At 46.2% G+C, this 20133-nt stretch overlaps 1 protein-coding gene across 1 annotated transcript in view; it reads left to right on the top strand.

Annotated features, from left to right (window-relative positions):
• The window catches only part of slc60a1a (solute carrier family 60 member 1a), a 63497-nt gene extending 44594 nt beyond the window's left edge, over nucleotides 1-18903 (top strand). Inside the window, exons 5-10 of the mRNA XM_080209837.1 lie at nucleotides 7767-7882; nucleotides 10928-11101; nucleotides 12530-12677; nucleotides 14500-14570; nucleotides 16409-16532; nucleotides 18462-18903. Coding sequence (XP_080065963.1) covers nucleotides 7767-7882; nucleotides 10928-11101; nucleotides 12530-12677; nucleotides 14500-14570; nucleotides 16409-16532; nucleotides 18462-18514 — 686 coding nt within the window. The 3' untranslated portion in view covers nucleotides 18515-18903. The remainder of the gene's footprint in view (nucleotides 1-7766; nucleotides 7883-10927; nucleotides 11102-12529; nucleotides 12678-14499; nucleotides 14571-16408; nucleotides 16533-18461) is intronic.
• Nucleotides 18904-20133: the final 1230 nt, after the last annotated feature.

Genomic DNA, 20133 nt, shown 5'->3' with positions numbered 1-20133 from the left:
GTAATGCAATCAGCCCAGACAGAGGAGCAGAAGAATCTGATCCTGTTATAGTGGTGTATTTGATATTGTTGCTAACTCAGCCCATCCAGGGCGTTGGCTCCATATGGGTGACATTAACCCCAGTGACTGTATTCATCCAGAGAAAAATCAATTAACAATAAACATATTTCAAGAATTATTCGAACCAAAGCATCTTCACTGCACATTTCAGAGGGAGGGAGTATTACATTTCCTATTTGTATTAAAATGGTTCTTCACATAATCAGATGTGTATTTCATATAATCACTACAGTGCAGAAGGAGGCCATTTGGCCCATCAAGTCTGCACTGACCACAATCCCACCCAGGCCCCCTAACCCCACACATTTACCCCATTAATCCTCTAACCTAGACAGCTCGGGACACTAAGGGGCAATTTAGCATGGACAATCTATCTAACCCGCACATCTTTGGACCGTGGAGGAAACCGGAGCACTCGGAGAAAACCCACGCCGACACGGGGAGAAGGTGTAGACTGCACACAGACAGTGACTCGAGTCAGGAATTGAACCCAGGTCCCTGGTGCCGTGAGGCAGCTAACCACTCTGCTACCGTGCCGCCCACGTTTCACAGACTCAGGCCATCCCAAATGGCTTTACAAATAATGAGGTAGTCTTTGAAGTGTAGCCACTCTTGTAATGTAGGAAGTGTGGCAGCCAATTTCTCACACAGGAGAAAACATTATGAAAATAACCGAGGACCGGAGTCTCGGGCCTTGCCCCGGGGCTGGGGTTCCCGGGCCTTGCCCCGGGGCTGGGGTTCTCCGATTCCCACTACAGTGAACGGAAATCTGGCTTGAGCACCAAAATTCTCCATTCTCACTGGCAGCAACGGTGAGGTGTGAATGGCCAGTGAATTCGGGCTCAGATAACCTCTTGGTTGAGGGATAAATGTTGGTTGGAACACCGGGAGGACTCTGCTTTCCAAGAGGGACAGGGGTGTGTGGGATCTTTCTTGTCTACTCACAGGACCTCAGTTTAACCAAGGGACGGTAAATAGGCTCACAACACCAGGTTAAAGTCCAACAGGTTTATTTGGTAGCACAAACTTTCAGAGCACTGCTTGTGCTACCAAATAAACCTGCTGGACTTTAACCTGATGTTGTGAGACTTTCTTACTGTGCCCATGCAGTCCAACGCCGGCATCTCCACATCACAGCTAACCAAAGGACAGCATGGGCTATAGTGCAGAAATTCCTCCGTAACACCGCCTTGCATTATATATTGAGTTGGGATTCGAAGCCATGATCTACAGGCTCTGAGGTGGCAGTGATACCAGCCTGAGTGATGGCTGACACTGGCACATTGAGTCTGTTCAACTCAACACCAGTTGTGGCCTCCCATGAGTTATTTGAGCTCCAATACTTGCATTGCAGCCAGCGAGAACTGGCAGGGTTGGAACTGGACAGGGAATACTTTCTGATGCATCAAGAAAGATGACGGAGGTTGATAATCTTGAAACTTGTTTGCAAAACACTGCAGTTGTGTTGTGTAAATAGCTGGAAGCAGAGTGTGGTGTTTAAATAGCAGCAGTGTTACATGCGGTCTAGGACGCAAGAGTTGCACTGTCAAGATTTCCTCCAACACTCAACAGCTGACCTTGTTCACACTGTAGGCTCTTTCTTGCAAGAGAGGGGGACAGAGTATACAAGTTCAGAAGTCTTGCTGCCACTGTGTAAGGCATTGGCAAGACAGTGGCACAGTGGTTAGCACTGCTGCCTCAGTTCCAGGGACCCACATTCAATTCCCAGTTTGGGTCAATGCCAGTGCAAAGTCTGCACGTTCTCCCCATTTCTGTGTGGGTTTCCTCTGGGTGCTCCAGTTTCCTCCCACAGTCTGAAAGACTTGCTGGTTAGGTGGTTTGGCCATGCCAAATTCTCCCGGAGGTGCCGGAGTTTGGCGACTAGGGGATTTTCACAATAACTTCATTGCACTGTTAATGTAAACCTACTTGTGACACTGATAAATAAACTTAAAATTGAACTGAGTTCACATCAATGCTTATTGTGAGAGTGAATTCCATTCTTCCAGCACCTCTTGTGTGTAGTTCTTCCTAATGTCTCTCTGAATGATTTGGCAACAAGTGACTTTGTACCGTGGTCCCTTCTCCTTCTCCCCTGGGGTAAGTTCATGATTACATCCTCTTGTCCTTGGAATCTTAGTATAAGACAAGAGAGGAGGAGGCAAGTCACTGTGTTGTGACTGAGCTGCTTTCTTGTTGTAGTGATCCAGTTACTCCCATTCCCCTGCTCTTTCCCCATTGCTCTGTTTTCCCTTAACGTATTTCTCTAATTCCCTTGTTGAATGCTCCTATTGAATCTGCTTCTGTTAGGATGTAACCAGTGATAACATTGTATCGATTGTAATGTGACCAATGGTAACAAGCTGTAAGGGTCAGCTGAACCAGTAAACCATGTAACCAGTGACAAAACGATATGATGATCAGCTGACTTGGTATAAATAAGAACCTGTGGGGAATTGTTAGTTTGCTTGGAATGGCCCAGGATGTGGCCTCAAGTGTTGGAGTAATGAAGTTTCTCTTTTAAATCTTTTCTTTGATGTAGAAGTTGGAACAAGTTTTGTTATTTTTATTGCCTACACTGGAGAAGTTTCTTCTGGGTCAGCATCTTCCACTGTCCTTTCAGGCAGTTAGTTCCGGATCACAATCGTCAGGATTTTCCAGCTCCATTATGGTGGGAGATTCAGCATTCCAGCCAAAAGCCTATTGACTTTTAATGGGATTGAATGATCCTGGCATTGGGCAGGGTCAGAATCTCCCATTCCATAACTCCTCCCGTGAAAAGGTGTTTCCACATGAAGTCTCCTGTTATTTTGTCAATCAGTAGATCAGCTGAGACCACTTCTACCTCTCAGTCAAAAGGTCATAGGTTCAAGTCCAGGGTTTGGACTGTGACACTGCAGTACTGAGGGAGTGCTGCACTGTCAGATGTGCTGACTTGTTTGATGTTAAACCGAGGCTCTGCCCCTGGTAGATGTAACTTATCAGAGTCAAGATATTTAGGAGAGAAGTTAAGAAACAGTCCATGCTCAATGGGCTGAATGGCCTTCTTCTGTATTGTAGAGATTCTATGGTTCACTCAAAGGATAGTAGAAGTGTCAAATTGTCTCTCTCAATGACCAATAGAATCTCTTCAGTGCAGAAAGAGGCCATTCAGCCCATTGTATCCACACTGACTCTCCGACAGAGCATCTCACTAAGGCCCACCCCCCGTCCTATGCCTGCAACTCCACACATTTACCCAATTAATCCCCCTAGCCTACATATTTTGGGACACCAAGGGTCAATTTAGCATGACCAATCCATCTAACCCGCATATCTTTGGATTGTAGAGGGAAACCGGAGCACCCAGAGGAAACTCACACAGATTGAATCATAGAAATCAATAGCTGCTAACTCAATTAAATCTGAGACTGATTAACTTCTGCTCGCTCAGAGGCATGGAACCAAAACAAACAATGGTGTTGACATCCAGATCAGCCAAAGATCCCAAAGAAGAGTTGGGATGGGGTGTTCTGGTCACTAAAAAAATTGATTATCTGGTTATTACCACACTGCCACATTTGTGGGAATGTTTTCTGTTTCTGATATGACAGCAGTGGCCCCAACTTGGAAAGTATTTAATTGGCTGTAAAGCACTTGAGGCTCCTGTGGCCATGAAAGAAGCTATGTAAATGTAGGACTTTCCTTCTTCTGGTTGTGGTTCTCTGCTTCGGGAGACAGCTTCTCTCTATTTCTTCTATCAAACTCCTTGTGAGTTTTGAACACGGTGATTAAATCTCCTCTTAACCATCTTTGCTCCAAGAAGGACAACTTCCAGTTTCATACTTTACAACAATTTTGGTCTTGTAAAGAGGACCATTGATCAAAGAGCCATTGTGCAACTTATTGTGTTCAATGCAAACAGGTGTGACTTAGAGAAGCAGCAACTTTTAAATAGTGGGTGTCGCTGATTCCATCGGGTAAGCAAAGCTAAATACAACCTCGTCTAGCATCTCAAGGAATGTCAACAGGAGCATGAAGGGAATAAAAACTCATCTAAATGCATTGCTGCGCTGCTACACAATGCATTTTTTTCAGAATATCATCTGGGGTCAGTTGGCTGCTTTCACGGTGGCACAGTGGTCAGCGCTGTGACCTCACAGCATCAGGAACCCGGGTTCGATTCCCAGCTTGGGTCATTGTCTGTCTGGGGTCTGCACGTTCTCCCCATGTCTGAGTGGGTTTCCTCCAGGTGCTCCAGTTCCCTCCTACAGTCCAAAAGATGTGCTGGTTAGATGGATTGGCCAATCAGTGTACCCGAACAGGCACCGGAGCGTGGCGACCAGAGGAATTTCACAGTAACTTTGGTTTTGATTTGATTTATTATTATCACATATATTAGCGTACAGTGAAAAGTATTGCTTCTTGTGCGCTAAACAGACAAAGCATACCGTTCATAGAGAAGGAAAGGAGAGAGTGCAGAACGTGATGTTACAGTCATAGCTAGGGTGTAGAGAAAGATAAATTTAATGCAAGGTAAGTCCATTCAAACATCTGACAGCAGCAGGGAAGAAGCTGTTCTTGAGTCGGTTGGTACGTGACCTTAGACTTTTGTATCTTTTTCCCGGCGGAAGAAGGTGGAAGAGAGAATGTCCGGGGTGTCATTGAAGTGTTAATGTGAGCCTGCTTGTGCCACTAATAAATACACTTTAAACTTTCCTGACCTCTGAGTCAGAATGTTGTGGAATGAGGACCAATCCATTCCTCGAGGCAGATGTTTCCAGAGGGGCGGTTTTGGCCAAGACATTGAAATGGAAGCCTCAGCTCTCAACTGATACGGAAATAAAAAATCTGGCCGCACTTCTTACAGAGAACAAGAATATTGACCCGGCCAACATTCATCCCTCAACCAGCATCATGAAAATAGATGATCTGGTCGTGCATCACACATTGAGGCTTGTGGAATCTTGCTGTGTGTGAATTGATGTCTTGAGTTTGCAGCAGTGACCCCACATTCATTTTACTTAATTGACTGGGAAGTATATTTTGGGATGTCTGGGGGTTGGGGGGGGGAGGTGGGCGGGGGGTGGTGGGAGAGGGTGGGGCTAAATGCAATTTTGTTCTTATGACTACTAGTTTGCTGCCACAGTCTAGCCTGTTCGCATAGACAACAACTACTTGCATTTATGTAGGACCTGTTGCATAGTAAACCATCTCAAGGCATTTCACCGGAGGGTGAAATTTGATTCTAAACTACGTAAGGCGATATCAGGGCAGGTGACCAGAGATAAGCCCGTTCTTCACTTCAGGATGAGAAGATGGAGTATATTGGGGGAGAGGGTGTGTGAGAGAGAGAGGGTGATTGCATGGATAGGATTGAGATGCAGTGGCACCTGTTTACACTAAACAAGGTGTGATAGCAACTGGAATGACGATGTGTTAGTGTCTGTAATTAACAAATATTTTGCAACAAATAACATGCCAGGCCACATTGATGTAGGGACCTCGGGGTCCTTGTGCATGAGTCGCAAAAACCCAGCTTGCAGGTGCAGCAGGTGGTCAGGAAGGCGAATGGGATGCTGGCCTTCATAGCGAGGGGGATTGAATATAAAAGTAGGGAGGTCTTGCTGCAGCTGTATAGGGCATTGGTGAGGCCGCAGCTGGAGTACTGTGTGCAGTTTTGGGCGCCGCACCTGCGCAAGGATATTTTGGCCCTGGAGGGAGTGCAGAGGAGGTTTACTAGGCTGATACCGGAGTTGAGGGGATTGAGCTATGAGGAGAGGCTGAATAAACTAGGCTTGTACTCGTTGGAGTTTAGAAGAATGAGGGGAGATCTCATTGAGACGTACAAGATGATGAATGGGATGGATAGGATAGAGGTGGAGAGACTCTTCCCGCTCAAAAAAGACAGTAGGACTAGGGGGCACAGCCTCAAGATAAAGGGGAGGCGGTTTAGAACGGAGTTGAGGAGGAACTTCTTCACTCAAAGGGTGGTGAATCTCTGGAATTCTCTGCCCGTTGAAGTGGTGGAGGCTGCCTCGCTAAATATTTTTAAGACGCGGGTTGATGGGTTCTTGATAAGAGAGGGGATTAAGGGTTATGGGGAGAGGGCGGGAAAGTGGAACTGAGCCACAACAGATCAGCCGTGATCTTATTGGGTGGCGGGGCAGGCTCGAGGGGCTGGATGGCCTACTCCTGCTCCTATTTCTTATGTTCTTATGTTCTCTGGCGATGGCTCAGATCTCGTTCTTGCATTTTCTGGCCCTCTAGAGGGCAGTGACGTGACTGAGAGCTCAGGCAGGGGATGAAGCAGTTAAAGTAAAGTTTATTTATTCGTCATAAGTAAAGCTTACGCTGCAATGAAATTTCTGTAGTCGCCACACCCTGGCGCCTGTTCGGGTCAATGCACCCTAACCAGCAGGTCTCTCAGACTATGGAAAGAAACCGGAGGAAACCCACGCAGACACGGGGAGAATGTGTGCAAACTCCACACAGACAGTGACCCAAGCCGGGAATTGAACTCAGGACCTGCTAACCACTGTGCCACTGTGCCGCCCACCCCATGGAAGAGATGTCAGTTCTTTCCAGGTGCTGGCACAGGACAGGATGGGCTGAATGGCCTCCCTCTGGGCTTCATTATTCCTATGTACAGATAATTAGATCCTGAATCCGTTGCAATGCAGCTTTGAAATGGTGACGAACTGGAGACCAGTTTATCCAGTGATTGCGTCAGCTGAACTGCAGATAGCACCGAACACAGCCAGAGAAACCAGTCACTGCCTCAAATATCAAACACAGTTCAGCAAAACCCCTGATTTTATAATGGGATCACAATTTATTGATTGTGAAATCTCTACCAATTAGCACTGGTCATCATAAAGGTTCTTGTTTCAGCACTGCATCCAGGAAAAAGACTGACTTTCATTTATATAGCACCTATAACCATGTCAGAACATCCCAAAGAGCCGCAGAGGCAATGAAATCCTTTTGAAGTGTAGACAGTGGTTAGCCCTACTGCCTCTCAGCACTGGGGACCCGGGTTCGATTCCTGGCTTTGGCTCACTGTCTGTGTGGAGTCTGCACATTCTTCCCATGTCTGCATGGGTTTCCTCCAGAATGCTTCAGTTTTCTCACACTCCAAAGATGTGTGGGTTAGGTGGGCTAGGGTAAATGCATGGGATTATGAGGAATAGGGCCTGGGTGAGATTGTGGTCAGTGCAATCTCGATGGGCCAAATAGCCTCCTTCTGCACTGCAGGGTTCTAATGAACTCTACGAACACTGTAGCCATGAAAGGAACACAGCAGCCAATGTGTGGCATCTGGGATTCTGAGGGTGGGAGTTTCTGTCTGCGCTCACCCCAAAACCGGAAAATCCCACCTGAGATCAACGGACCTTTGCATGGTCTGTGTACCGCCCGCTAAGATTCCCGTGGTGGGCAGGCCAGAAAGATTCCTCCCGCAGTGTCACAGGGGTGAAAGCCAGCATTCTGTGTGATGGAGCAAGTGTGTGATTAGGAAGGAGACCATCTTGGAGTCACACATGACTCAGCTCTCGGCCATCAGCGGGGGGGTCACTGGCTTGGTCCGCTCATAGGCCTAGGATACAAAAAGGATAGGAGGAGGCTGGTGTGGAATAGAGCTGTGGGGCCAAATGGCCTTTTCTTTTATTGTATGCTATCCCATTTAGCAGCTCCTTTCAATAAATGTCTTTATTCCCAATTCACAGAACCAGATGGTATCATTGACTGCCTCAAGGGATTGCGTCTTCAAGAAGCTCCTTGTACTTTCTTTGTTGTCCACATTATCGGCGCTGTCGTGCTTTTTATGACGGATGGAATTTTGGTAAGCAGCTTCTACTTTTCGGGGGGGGTTCAGAATCATACGGTACAGAAGGAGGCCGTTTGGCCCATCGAATCTGTACCGATCACAAACCCACCCAGGCCCTATCCCCATGCAATTACCCCAGCTAGTCCCCCTGACACTAAGGGGCAATTTCGCATGGTCAATCCACACATCTTTGTTCTGTGGGAGGAAAGCGGAGCACCCCGAGGAAACGCACGCAGACACGGGGAGAATGAGCAAACTCCAGACAGACAATATCCCAGGCTGGGAATCGAACCCGGGTCCCTGATGCTGTGAGGCAGCAGTGCTAACCACTGTGCCACCAATTCTCACTTTCTATTTTTTGTCTCCTTTCCCAGTCTGAAGCATAAAGTGAACCAAAAAGGCCATTAGACACAGGAGCAGAATTAGGCTACCCAGCCCATCAAATCTGCTCCACCATTCGATCATGGCTGATATTTTTCTCATCCCCATTCTCCTGCTTTTTCCCCATAACCCCCAATCCCCTTATTGACCAATCAAAAAGGATTGGATTCTATGGTTAAATGTTGAGAGGGCAGGGAGGTCGGTGGGGGGGGAGGTTGTGAGGGGGTGGAGTGTTGGGGGGGGCAGTGGGGTACCAAGCTCTGGGTGAGGAGGATTATCTCGCGTGCGGTCATGCCAGCCTTATTTTCCCTTGTGCTGTGCCTGCTGCAACTTCCCCCTGGTCCAATGCAAAGAGATGAAAATCTACCCGAGAGTGTTGTGTTCTATCAGCTTTGAAGATAATTCTAGATTGGAGTTAGGGTTAGGTTGATTGGCCATGGTAAATTATCCTTTAGTATCCCAGGATGTGTAGGTTAGTGGGATTAATGGGGTAAATATTGGGGTCATGGGGATAGGATCTGGATAGGATTGTTGTCAGTGCAGACTCAATGGGCTGAATGGCCTCCTTTTGCACTATTCTATGATTCTGGAGCTCCCTGTACTCAGTCTAAAACCCATACTCCAGTGTTAATGGAATGAAGAGTAGACAGAGAGGCAGAGGAACTGTCCAGAAACTGGATTTTACCTCAAGTCCTCACTCTTTTACTAAAACCAGTTTCTTTTTGCACATCTATCAATTTGTTTTTTTTAAGAACATAACATTTGGTATCAGCCGAAGCTTGAATTGGGCCTGTTGCTAGCAAACAGCGTGCAGTTGGCAGGGTTCATTATATATGAGCTGCATAGGTGCCAACTATCTGCTACTGATGTAGACACTTAGGTCCTGATATTTTTGGTGGGAGGGAGTGCAGGATGGAGACAGGTACAGGATCTCATTTGATTTCCCTGCCAGGTTGGGAATGTGCCAGCCACAAACGAGGGGAAGGCTTGTGCTGGAAAGCTGCAGCCAGGGAGTGGCCTGTAGGGAGAGGGAATGTGAGCGCATGGTGAGGGGTTAGCGTGTAGGTCTGTGTGCGATTGCAAGGGAAGAGTGTGGCCACGGGGGCAGCTCATTTGTGAGAAACATAAAAACATAGAAACTAGAAGCAGAAGGAGGCCATTTGGCCCTTCAAGTCTGCCCCATCATTTGTTTTGATCATTGAATTCAATATCCTAACCCTCTCTTCCTCTCATATCCCTTGATCCCTTTAGTCCCATGAGCTATATCTAATTTCTTCTTGAAATCGGACAGCATTTTGGCCTCAACTACTTTCTGTGGTAGTGAATTCCACACATTCGCCATCCTCTGGGTGAAGAAATTTCTTCTCACCTCAGTTCTAAAAGGTTTACCCCTTATCCTCAAACTATGATCCCTCGTCCTAGACTCCCCCATCATTGGGAACAATCTTTCTGAATCTACCCTGTCTAACTCTGTTGGAATTTTACAAGTTTCTATGAGATCCCCTCTCCCTTTTCTAAACTCCAGTGAGGAGGGGGCTTCTGTCTGCGTGGAGGATGAGGGAAGAGTTAAAATTCTCTCCAGAATGTATTGTGGGTCTAGCCCAAGTCTCCACGATGGAGAACAGTGTGAATTCTCCCCACCAACCTACCCCACCTGAGTTCCATGGCTGCTGCATTGTTGGCCACAGCAGTTGAGTCTTGCTGCGTAGTCTAAACAGAGATTCTTGCTATTCTGGAGTTTCTGCTCTCAGTATCCGGGTTAATGTAGTTACTTTAGCGTCTGGGTGATAGGCTGGAGAAGCACAACAAGGGGGCTGGATGTGGGGGAGTGGGGGCGGGAGGTGGGGGAGTAGTGGGATGATCACAGAGGAAAGAGTGGAGAACCCACAGGACTTGATGGAGAGAAGAGGAGGGTTGATGAACTCTGGGGGAGGGAGAGTGTGTCTACACAAATATGATGTGGGAGAGAATATCAGACTTGGATTAGCAGGAGGGAGAGATTTGCTCCCTGGAGTGTGGAAGAGTGGAAACATTTCCTACACAGACTAAGGGGTGGAGATTTCCTGAATAGATTTTGGAGGGGGGTGAAGGTGAAAAATTTCCTGCAAGGACTGATGGGGGCAGGTAAGATGAACTGGAGATGGCGGTGGGGCAGGGGGGAGTGAGATAGACTGGGCGGCACAGTGGTTAGCACTGCTGCCTCACAATGCCAGAAGCCCGGATTTGATTCCTGGCTTAGGTTACTGTCTGTGTGGAGTTTGCATGTTCTCCCCGTGTCTGCATGGGTTTCCTCCAGGTACTCCGGTCTCCTCCCACAGTCTGAAGATGTGCAGGTTAGGTGGATTGGCCATGCTAAATTGCCCCTTAGTATTAGGGGGACTAGCTAGGGTAAATGCATGGGGATAGGGTGGGATTGTGGTCAATGCAGGCTGAGTGGGCCAAATGGCCTCCTTCTGCACTGTAGGATTCTATGAAATGGGGTGGGGAGGGGGGGGGGGGGTGGGGATTGAGTGCCTTCACCAGGTAGCAGTGGGAAGGGGTAAGATTGACATTTTAGAGCAAAACTTTAATCTTGTCTTTCTTAATTGTTGACAGTGTAAAGAAATAAGTATTGATGTAATGTAAAGAAGTGTGAAGTTTTGTGATAAGACACCCTGACTTGTGTTTGATTTCTAACAGGGAGAGTATTCTGGATTTGTCTATACCTACGCTGTGGAGGAACCTCACCTCATGGAGCCTCGGGTAGCTGGCTACCTCAGCAGTCTGTTTTGGGCTTCCATCACTCTGGGGAGACTGGCGTCTATACCGATGTCTGGAAAGTTAAAACCAGTGACTATGGTGTTCATAAACCTGGTGAGGGTCTCATTCACTCCTTGTTTCAGTTTGAATGCCATCTTCCTCTTCCACCATGAGCCCTGTTCCTGATTCACACCTTGAGGTCCGTCTACAAGTAGTTACGTCAGGAGTGAGGTGATCAGAAAGAGTGCAGAAAAGATTTACTAGGATGCTACCAGAACAAGATGGTTTGAGTTATAAGGAAAGGCTGGATAGACTGGGACTTTTACCCCTGAAGTGTAGGAGGCTGAGGGGTGATCTTATAAAGGTCTATAAAATAATGAGGGATGTAGATAGACTAGCTCAATAGTCAACATCTTTTGCCAAAGACAGGGGAGTCTGAAACTAGAGGCATAGGTTGAAGGTGAGAGGGAAGAGATACAAAAGGGTCCAGAGAAGCAATTTATTCACTTGGAGGGTGGTGAGGGTCTGGAATGAGCTGCCAGAGGTAGTTGTAGAAGTTACATGGGTAAGATGAATATAGAGGTATATGGGCCAAATGCAGGCAATTGGCACTAGCTAAGTGGCTAAAAAAAGGATGGTATGGACAAATTGGGCTGAAGGGCCTGTTTCCATGCTGTAAACCTCTATGACTCTTTGATCAGGAGAGGAAGTTCATTGCAGATCCACATTGCCCCGATTAGTCTGGACACGTGGGGTTGATAACCTTGGGGTAGCTGGGGTTCAGGGCACTCGTGTCTGAGCCTGGAGCTTCGAGGTCCTCTCCTCAGTCTTAAGGACAAAAACGGAGACCAACACTCCAGTGCAGCACTGAGAAAGTGCTGTTCTGTCTGAGGTGCTACCACTCGGATGAGATGTTAAACTGAGGTCCCATCTGCCCTCTCAGATGAATGCTATTGGAAAATGAGTGTATGTCATCTGAACATCTCACCATTTGAAAAGCTCTGACCTCTCTCAGTCTTTCTACTTCTCTCTCTATCCAGTTGTGATAATGTAAGAGTTTGAAGAAACTTGGTTTGTTCTCACTGGAACGATGGGGGTTGAGGGGTGATTTGATAGAAGTCAACAAGATTATGATCAGAATGGATAGTCAGAAGCTTTTTCCCAGGATGGAAAAGTCAGTTACTAGGGGACACAGGTTTAAGGTGCGAGGGGCAAGGTTTAAAGGAGATGTATGAGGCAGATATTTTATACAGAGGGTGGGGGTGCCTGGAACTCGCTGCCGGGGGAGGTAGTGGAAGGAGATACGATAGTGACTTTTAATGGGCAAATATATGAATAGGATGGGAATGGTGGCGTATGGTCCCTGGAAGGGTAGGGGGTTTTAGTTAAGTCGGGCAGCATGGTCGGTGCAGGGCCAAGGGGCCTGTCCCTATGCTGTAATTTTTTTTTGTTCTTTGTTCTAAGCAAGAAGCTGGGCTTATGTACCATTTTGAAAAGTTGCTTCAGTGGCAGTCTGTTCTGATGTGATTTTCCGTCTTGCAGGGTGGAATCATCGGTACCTTTGTCCTGATGCTGTGCTTTCCTGTCAGTGTAATTTGTCTCTATGTGGGAACTGGACTTCTGGGTTTTTTTCTGAGCAGTACCTTCCCCAGTATGCTGGCTTACACTGAGGACATCCTCAATTACCAAGGTTTGTTGCACGTTCTACCGTACTCTTAATTCCTGTCACTCTGTTACAGAATCCTCCTAGGAACTGAATATGTTGGTTATACGGCATAGAAACAGGCCATTCGGCCCAACTTATCTGTGCTGGCGTTAAGACTCTGCACAAGCCTCAGTCCCATTCCACCTCATCATCTTAGCTTTTCAGCATATCTTTTTATTGCCTTTTCTCTCATGTTCTTACCTAATTTACTCTACACCCTAGTAGCTATGACTACAACACTACATTCTGCACCCTCTCCTTTCCTTCTCTATGCATGGTGTGCTTTGTCTGTATAGCGCGCAAGAAACAATACATTTCGCTTTATGTTAATACATATGACAATAATAAATCAAATCAAATCAAATCAAAGACTGTCTTCATGCCAACTGCCTAACACCTTTAATTACCAAAAATCTGTCAATCTTTGTTTTAAAATTAACAATTAATCAATTGACGCATGTCGAAGTGCGTTCCAAACTTCTGTCACTCTTTATGTAGAAGTGTTTCCTAATTTCACCTGGGGACTGGCCTAGGTCTAATCGTTAAACTATATCCTCTAGCTCTAACTCCCCAACTAGTGGAAATAATTCCTCTCTTTCTACCCTACCTGTTCCTTTGAATATCCTGAAAATTATAGAAATTACAGTGCAGAAGGAGACCATTTGGCCCATCAGGTCTACAGTGACTCTCCGACAGAACATCTTACCAGGTCTTATCCCTGTGACCCCACGTATTTACTCTCCTAATCCCCCAGATCTGCACGTTTATGAAATTACATGTTAACCTTCTAAATTTCAGGATTGGAGCTGTATTTGTGTAAGCTGTCCTTGTAATGTAACTCTTGGGATCCAGGTTCATTCTGGTAAATCCAAGCTGTTCTCCCTCAAATGCCAATATATAAGTGCACCAAGGCTTTGTGCACCAGAAGCAGAATTTCTTTTATATTCTAGTCCTAGTTCTTTTTAGTCAAAAGACTCCTTCCCCCGAATGCCGCTTACTTTCCTGGCAGGGGAGAAAAGAAAATTTAAAAAACAAAGTCAGTTTTTAAGTTAAAGTTTATGTGTCAGTATCATGAGTAGACTTTCATTAACACTGCAATGAAGTTACTGTGAAAATCCCCTAGTTGCCACACTCCGACATCTGTTTGGGTACAGTGAGGGAGAATTTAGCACGGCCAATGCACCCAACCGGCACATCTTTCAGACAGTGGGAGGAAACCCACGCAGACACAGAGAGAATGTGCAAACTCCGCACAGACAGTAACGCAAGCTGGGAATCGAACCCGGGTCCCTGGCGCTGTGGGGCAGCAGTGCTAACCACTGTTCCACCATACCACCCAGTTGTGGCCAGCTGTGGGTGGGTGGGGAGAGGGGGAGAAATTTCTGATCCCTCTTGGTGATTAAATAGATACTTTATTGCCCTTGGCTTCATTGTCTGGTGCCCACAGCATAAATTTATTTATTAGTGTCACATGCCAACTTACATTAACACTGCAATGAAGTTATTGTGAAAATCCCCTAGTTGCCACACTCCAGTGCCTGTTCGGGTACACTGAGGGAGAATTTAGCGTGGCCAATGCACCTAACCACACTTTTGGACTGTGGGAGGAAACCCATGCAAACATGTGGAGATTGTGCAGACTCTGCACAAACAGTCACTCAAGCTGGGAATCGAACCCAGGACTCTAGCACTGTGAGGCAGCAGTGCTAACCATTGTGCCACCGTGCTGTCCAAATTATAGTTGCAATCACAAGCAGTTTGAAACCTTGGATGCTCTTTACTTAGTTGATTTTCCTTCTATTTTTAGGTTGTGCAACCACTGTGCTGGTGACAGGGGCTGGTGTTGGAGAGTTTGCCCTCCAGATGCTTGTTGGATCAGTGAGTATATCATTTCAAATTTTTTTTAAAGAGAATCATGTCTGACCAATTTAACAGTGACCTAAGGAAATACAGCAGACTGATTTACCAAAGGCAATTGATAAGGTGCTATGTTGAAGGTGTTTTGACAGTATATGGCATCTAGTATTGAAATCAGAGTTACTTGGTGTTTTTTCAATCATATGCACGGTGTCCTCCCAGAGTAGAGTTCGTCCTGGATGGAACACAGGAGATAAATCACAGGAGCATGAGGAAAGAGCAGAGATGGGGAGAAATAAAACTGTTTGACCATCAGTCAACTCTTTTCCAATACATAATCAAGAGCCCAGTTAGCATGGGAGGGTAAAACACCACGTAGATAGGCAGATTGGACAGTGTCTAGCAGCAATGTGGGTCCATGACAGCTGGGTATCATGGGGTGAAACTCCCTGGAACATGTTCAACTAGAGTTGGCACCTGTAGCCAGGGGTCATTGTTGGAATCATGGCTCTCAGTATATGCATCTGGGTACAAGGGATCCAATAACAGAATTTGCAGATAATACAACAAGTGGGAGTGTCGTTAAATGTGAAGAAAACTATAAGTGATTTCAGGAGGGTGAAGAACAGTTTGAGCAACTAGTTGGAAATCAGATAATATTAATAGAAGCATAAAATCCCTACAGTACAGAAGAATGTCTTACTCAGATCCTATCCCCATACTCCCACATATTTACACCAATATTCCCTCTAACTTACACATCTTGGGACAAGAAGTAACAATTCAGCATGGCCAATCTGCACAACTGTGGACTGGGGGAGGAATGAACTGGGGTAAACACAGGAAGAAGTCTCACAACAGCAGGTTAAAGTCCAACAGGGTTATTTGATAATAAACCCACAAGCTTTCAGGGTTTTCGAGAGTTCCACTCACCTGACGAAGGGACAAACCCCAAAAACTTGTGGGTTTATTATCAAATAAACCTGTTGGACTTTAACCTGGGGGAGGAAACCAGAGCACCCAGAGGAAACCCCCGCAGACATGGGGAGAATGTGCAAACTCCACACGGTCACCCAAGGCTGGAATTGAACCCGGGTCCCTATCACTGTGAGGCAGCAGTGCTAACCACTGTGTCACCGAGAAAAGTGAGCTAATACACATCTTTTGGACTGTGGGAGGAAACCGGAGCATCCGGAGGAAAGCCACGCAGACACAGGGAGAACGTGCAAACTCCACACAGACAGTGACCCAATCTGGGATGTCAACCCAGGTTTCTGACACTGTGAAGCAGCAGTGCTAACCACTGTGCTAACCAACACTTCTAAGGTGATCACCAAAAGTAAAATGAGAAATTAGGAAAAGAGTATTTAATGTTGAAGATTGTTGGAACATGAAATGGCCAACTGGAAACCAGATTGGAAGCAGACTGCGTGATGGCTTAAAAAGTGAAAGTGGATAAATAGTTGAAGGAAAAGCATTTGAAAGGAGATGGTGAATAGCTCGAAAGATGGGGGTTTTTCTTTCAAGTGGAGAAATCTCTTGAAAAGTCTCCTTTTGTATTGTAAGATTCCATTGAGTTATTTTCAACTTCCAAAAGACAGCAAGAGAGAACTGGAGACGGGACATTCAATGGTCTGTTTTACACACGCCATCATGGAGCCAATCAGGTGACCAATTCGCCACAGCCACTTCCCTGCATCCCATTGTGGTTGGAAATGCCATTCCCTGCCCGGGTCAGAGCGGGCTGGAGGGGGCGAGGGCCTGCTCCAGCTCCTAATTTGAACGTTCCTGATTGATATGGGTCTGTTGACCATCATTCTTTTACTGTGTTGACTAATTCATCTTCTGGCTCCTTTCAGATTATTCAGTCGCCTGAAACTGATATATTCCTGGTGTGTGGGCTAACGTTTGGCTGTCTTGCCCTTTTGTTCTACCTGGTTCTTTTACTCGTACACAGATTACACAGTCATCAGAGGATGGCAGGTAAGCAGTCAAAGAACAAAGGACAAAGTGTGGCACGGGTCCTTCAAGCCCGTGCTGATCATGATGCACTAATTAAAAAATAAACCTTCTGCCTTTACTCGGTCCGCACCCCTCTATTCCCTCCCTGTTCATTCCCATCCAGATGCCTCTTAATTTTGCTAATGTTTCTGCTTCCACCACCTCCTCTGACAGCGCGTTCCAAGCACCCACCACCCTCTCTGCGAAAAACTTCCCCGTACATCCCCCTTAAACTTTGTAATTGACACTTCCACCCTGGGAAAAAGCCTCTGTTTATCACTGGGTCAATAAGGGTAACGCATTATTTAGGAACAGTAAGAGGTCTCACAACACTAGGTTAAAGTCCGACAGTTTATTTGGACTCACGAGCTTTCGGAACGCTGTTTGTGATGAAGGGGTTGTGCTCCTCACCTGCTGAATTAGCAGCGCTCCAAAAGCTTGGAATTCCAAACAAACATTTGAGGGTGAGAGGGGAGAGATGCAAAAGGATCCAGAGGGGCAATTCTTTCACTCAGAAGGTGGTGAGTGCCTGGAACAAGCTGTCAGGGGCCTTGGTAGGGGCGGGTACAATTTTGTCTTTTGAAAAGCATTTAGACAGTTACATGGGTAAGATGGGTATAGAGGGATATGGGCCAAATGCAGGTTTTAAAAAAAAGGGGCAGCATGGACAAGTTGGGTCGAAGGGCCTATTTCCATGCTGTAAATCTCTGATTTTATTACTGTGCCCACTCCAGCCCGATGCCGGCATCTCCACATCTTATTTAGGAATGGCAAACTGAGGCAGAAACTGGCCTGCTTTCAGGGGCTGATAGTTCATGTAACAATTTAGCATTCGAACAGTACACACCCAATCTAGACCTCCCTGGAGATTTCTGGGGCCTTTTCTCAACTGCGATATGGGAGAAAGGAGCAGAACCTTAGATGAGCTGAAGTCGCAACAGTTGTGATCAGTCCTCCCACAACCTCACTCCCCACCATAAAGCATTCGATCCTATAACCCTCCCAGCCCCTGCCTCCTCACCCCCTCGCCCCACCAAAATGTACCTGAGAACCCCCGCAAGCAAAGCTAGTGTCCAAAATTGATATCACAACCTCTTGGGGAAAGGGAGGTGCTGAGTTTTGACAATTCTCCTGTCTTTTGTGTGGAGAGGTTCTTCCTAGTGGCAATTTCACTGTGGACATATGAGACACACTATACCAGGGTGTTTGATCTTTACTCTGTTGGTTCTTATTTTGTCTTTGTAGTCTAGGACAGCATGGTGCCACAAGGGCAGCACGGTGGCACTGTGGTTAGCACTGCTGCCTCACAGCGCCAGGGACCCGAGTTCGATTCCCAGCTCGGGTCTGTGCTGAGTCTGCATGTTTTCCTCGTGTCTGCGTGGGTTTCCTCCAGGTGCTCTGGTGTTACAGTTTATTTATTAGTCACAAGTAAGGCTTACATTAACACTGCAATGAAGTTACTTCAAAATTCCCCTAGTCGCCACACTCCAGTGCCAGCTCAGGTCAATGCACCCCACCAGCACGTCTTTCAGACTGCGGGAGAAAACCAGAGCACCCCCATACAGACACGGGAAGAATGTGCAGAGCCAGCACAGACAGTCACCCTAGCCAGGAATTGAACCAGGGTCCCTGACGCTGTGAAGCAACAGCGCTAACCACTGTGCTACCATGCGGTTTCCTCCCACACTCCAAAGATGAGTGGATTAGGCTGATTGATCATGATAAATTGCCCCTTAGTGTCAGGGGGATTAGCGGGGTAAATGTGTGGCGGTTACAGGGATAGAGCCTGGATGAGATTGTGGTGGGTACAGACTCAATGGGCCAAATGACCTCCTTCTGCACTGTAGGGATTCTGTGATTCTACAACAGAAAGAAACTCCACTCATTTCCCAATTTTCTTTGTTTTCTCAGAACCTTCGAAAGCCGGCACGATAGAGGAGTCGAAGTTCTCGTTCCAAAGCTGAGATTTAGCAAGCGACCAGTCACGATAACGCGCACTAGTTCCGAATGGATCTAATGCATTATTGGAACAGACTGATTGCCCATTCTGGCTATTACAATGGACATTGCTGCGATAAATTCACACGCAGCTGCCCTACTCTGAAGTGGCGAGGTCGCTTTTGTCTTAAACTTCTGGTTAAACTGATGCGTCGCACTGATCTGTGTGGCTGCAATAATAATCTTCCTAAGAGAATGGACATCGAAGGTATAACATACCAGAGATCATCTTAGTAATCGGCACCTTGTGGAACCTGAGTTAACTGCTTCATGTCTTTTTTTTCAAGTAGAACTGTTTTATTTTTAAAAACACATTTGATTGTTTCAGGGAAATGATTCTTTTTGCTTAATTCTTTTTTTTGCTTAAAAAAAATTGCCAAATGTGAATAGGGTGGGAAATTGAAGCATTTTGTTTCAATTTCACTTACGGTAAAAATGAAGGTTATAAATTGGGGAGGGTGGTTGGGCGGGGAGGAGAGGGGGTGGAATTAGTGTCAATGTACAAACTCCTCTTGGCCTTAAATTGCTCTTTTTATCACTTTACCACCACAGTTGAAAGCGAAAGGGTCTACACACATCTCTGTTAAACCTTTCTTATATTTGTAATCTCTTGGTGGCTGACACTAGCAAGACAGCATGAATCCCTCTTTTCCTGGTGACACGGGACTTGCCACGTTGGTTGTGTACTTCTTAGTTTCCCTACCTTGTTTCGGAGCGCCTTTGCCACATGGACTACAGTACTCCAAGGCAAAGGCTCAACACCACTCCCTTCCCCAGTGCATCTCAAGATAGGCAATAAGTGCCATTCCTGCCACAGCACCCTGGAAATGAATTAACTGGGCAGTGGGCTTTTTTTTAATTCATTTGTGGGACATGGGCATTGCTGGCTGGCCAGCATTTATTGCCCATTCTTTGTTGCATTTGAGAAGGTGGTGGTGAGCTGCCTTCTTGAATCGCTGCAGTCCACGTGCCTTGGGTTGGGGAGGGAATTCTAGGATTTTGACCCAACCACTGTGAAGGAACAGCAGATACGTTTCTGAATCGGGATGGTGAGTGGCTTGGAAGGGAACTTGCAGGTGGTGGTGTTCCTATGTTTCTTGGGTTTGGTAGATGTTGTCTAAGGATCTTTGGTGAATTGCTGCAGTGCATCTTGTAGATAGTCCTCACTGTCTCATATTTGCACACATAAGGAAGTGCAGTCACTGCTGTTATGTAGAGGATATAGTGACTATTTGGTGTACGGCATACAATGACTTTGTTAATTTATTTTTTACTGGGGATTGGCCGAGGGAGGAATATTAGCAAAAGTAGTGAGAGAACATAAAAAGATAGGAATGAGGAAACCATTTAGCCATTTGATCTTGCTTCACCATCCAATAACATCATGGCTAATCTTCCTCTACTCCATTTTTTTGCCTTATTTTCCTGAATTGCTTTTAATACATGTGACAGATCAGAAAGAACAAGTTTCATTCTGCACTTAACTTATGCTCTAACTCATCCAAGCAAGCTTGAAAAGAACTTGTCACTCCTCTGCTGCTAAAATCCTCCCTCAACTCATTGCTTTGTTTCCTTGTACCCTTAA

Source organism: Carcharhinus amblyrhynchos, chromosome 22 (genome assembly GCF_965287045.1).
Source record: "Carcharhinus amblyrhynchos chromosome 22, sCarAmb.v2.hapA, whole genome shotgun sequence".
NCBI classification, from domain to species: domain Eukaryota; kingdom Metazoa; phylum Chordata; class Chondrichthyes; order Carcharhiniformes; family Carcharhinidae; genus Carcharhinus; species Carcharhinus amblyrhynchos.
Note: the sequence above shows the minus strand (reverse complement) of the source record. Positions and strands in the feature narration are given on the sequence as shown.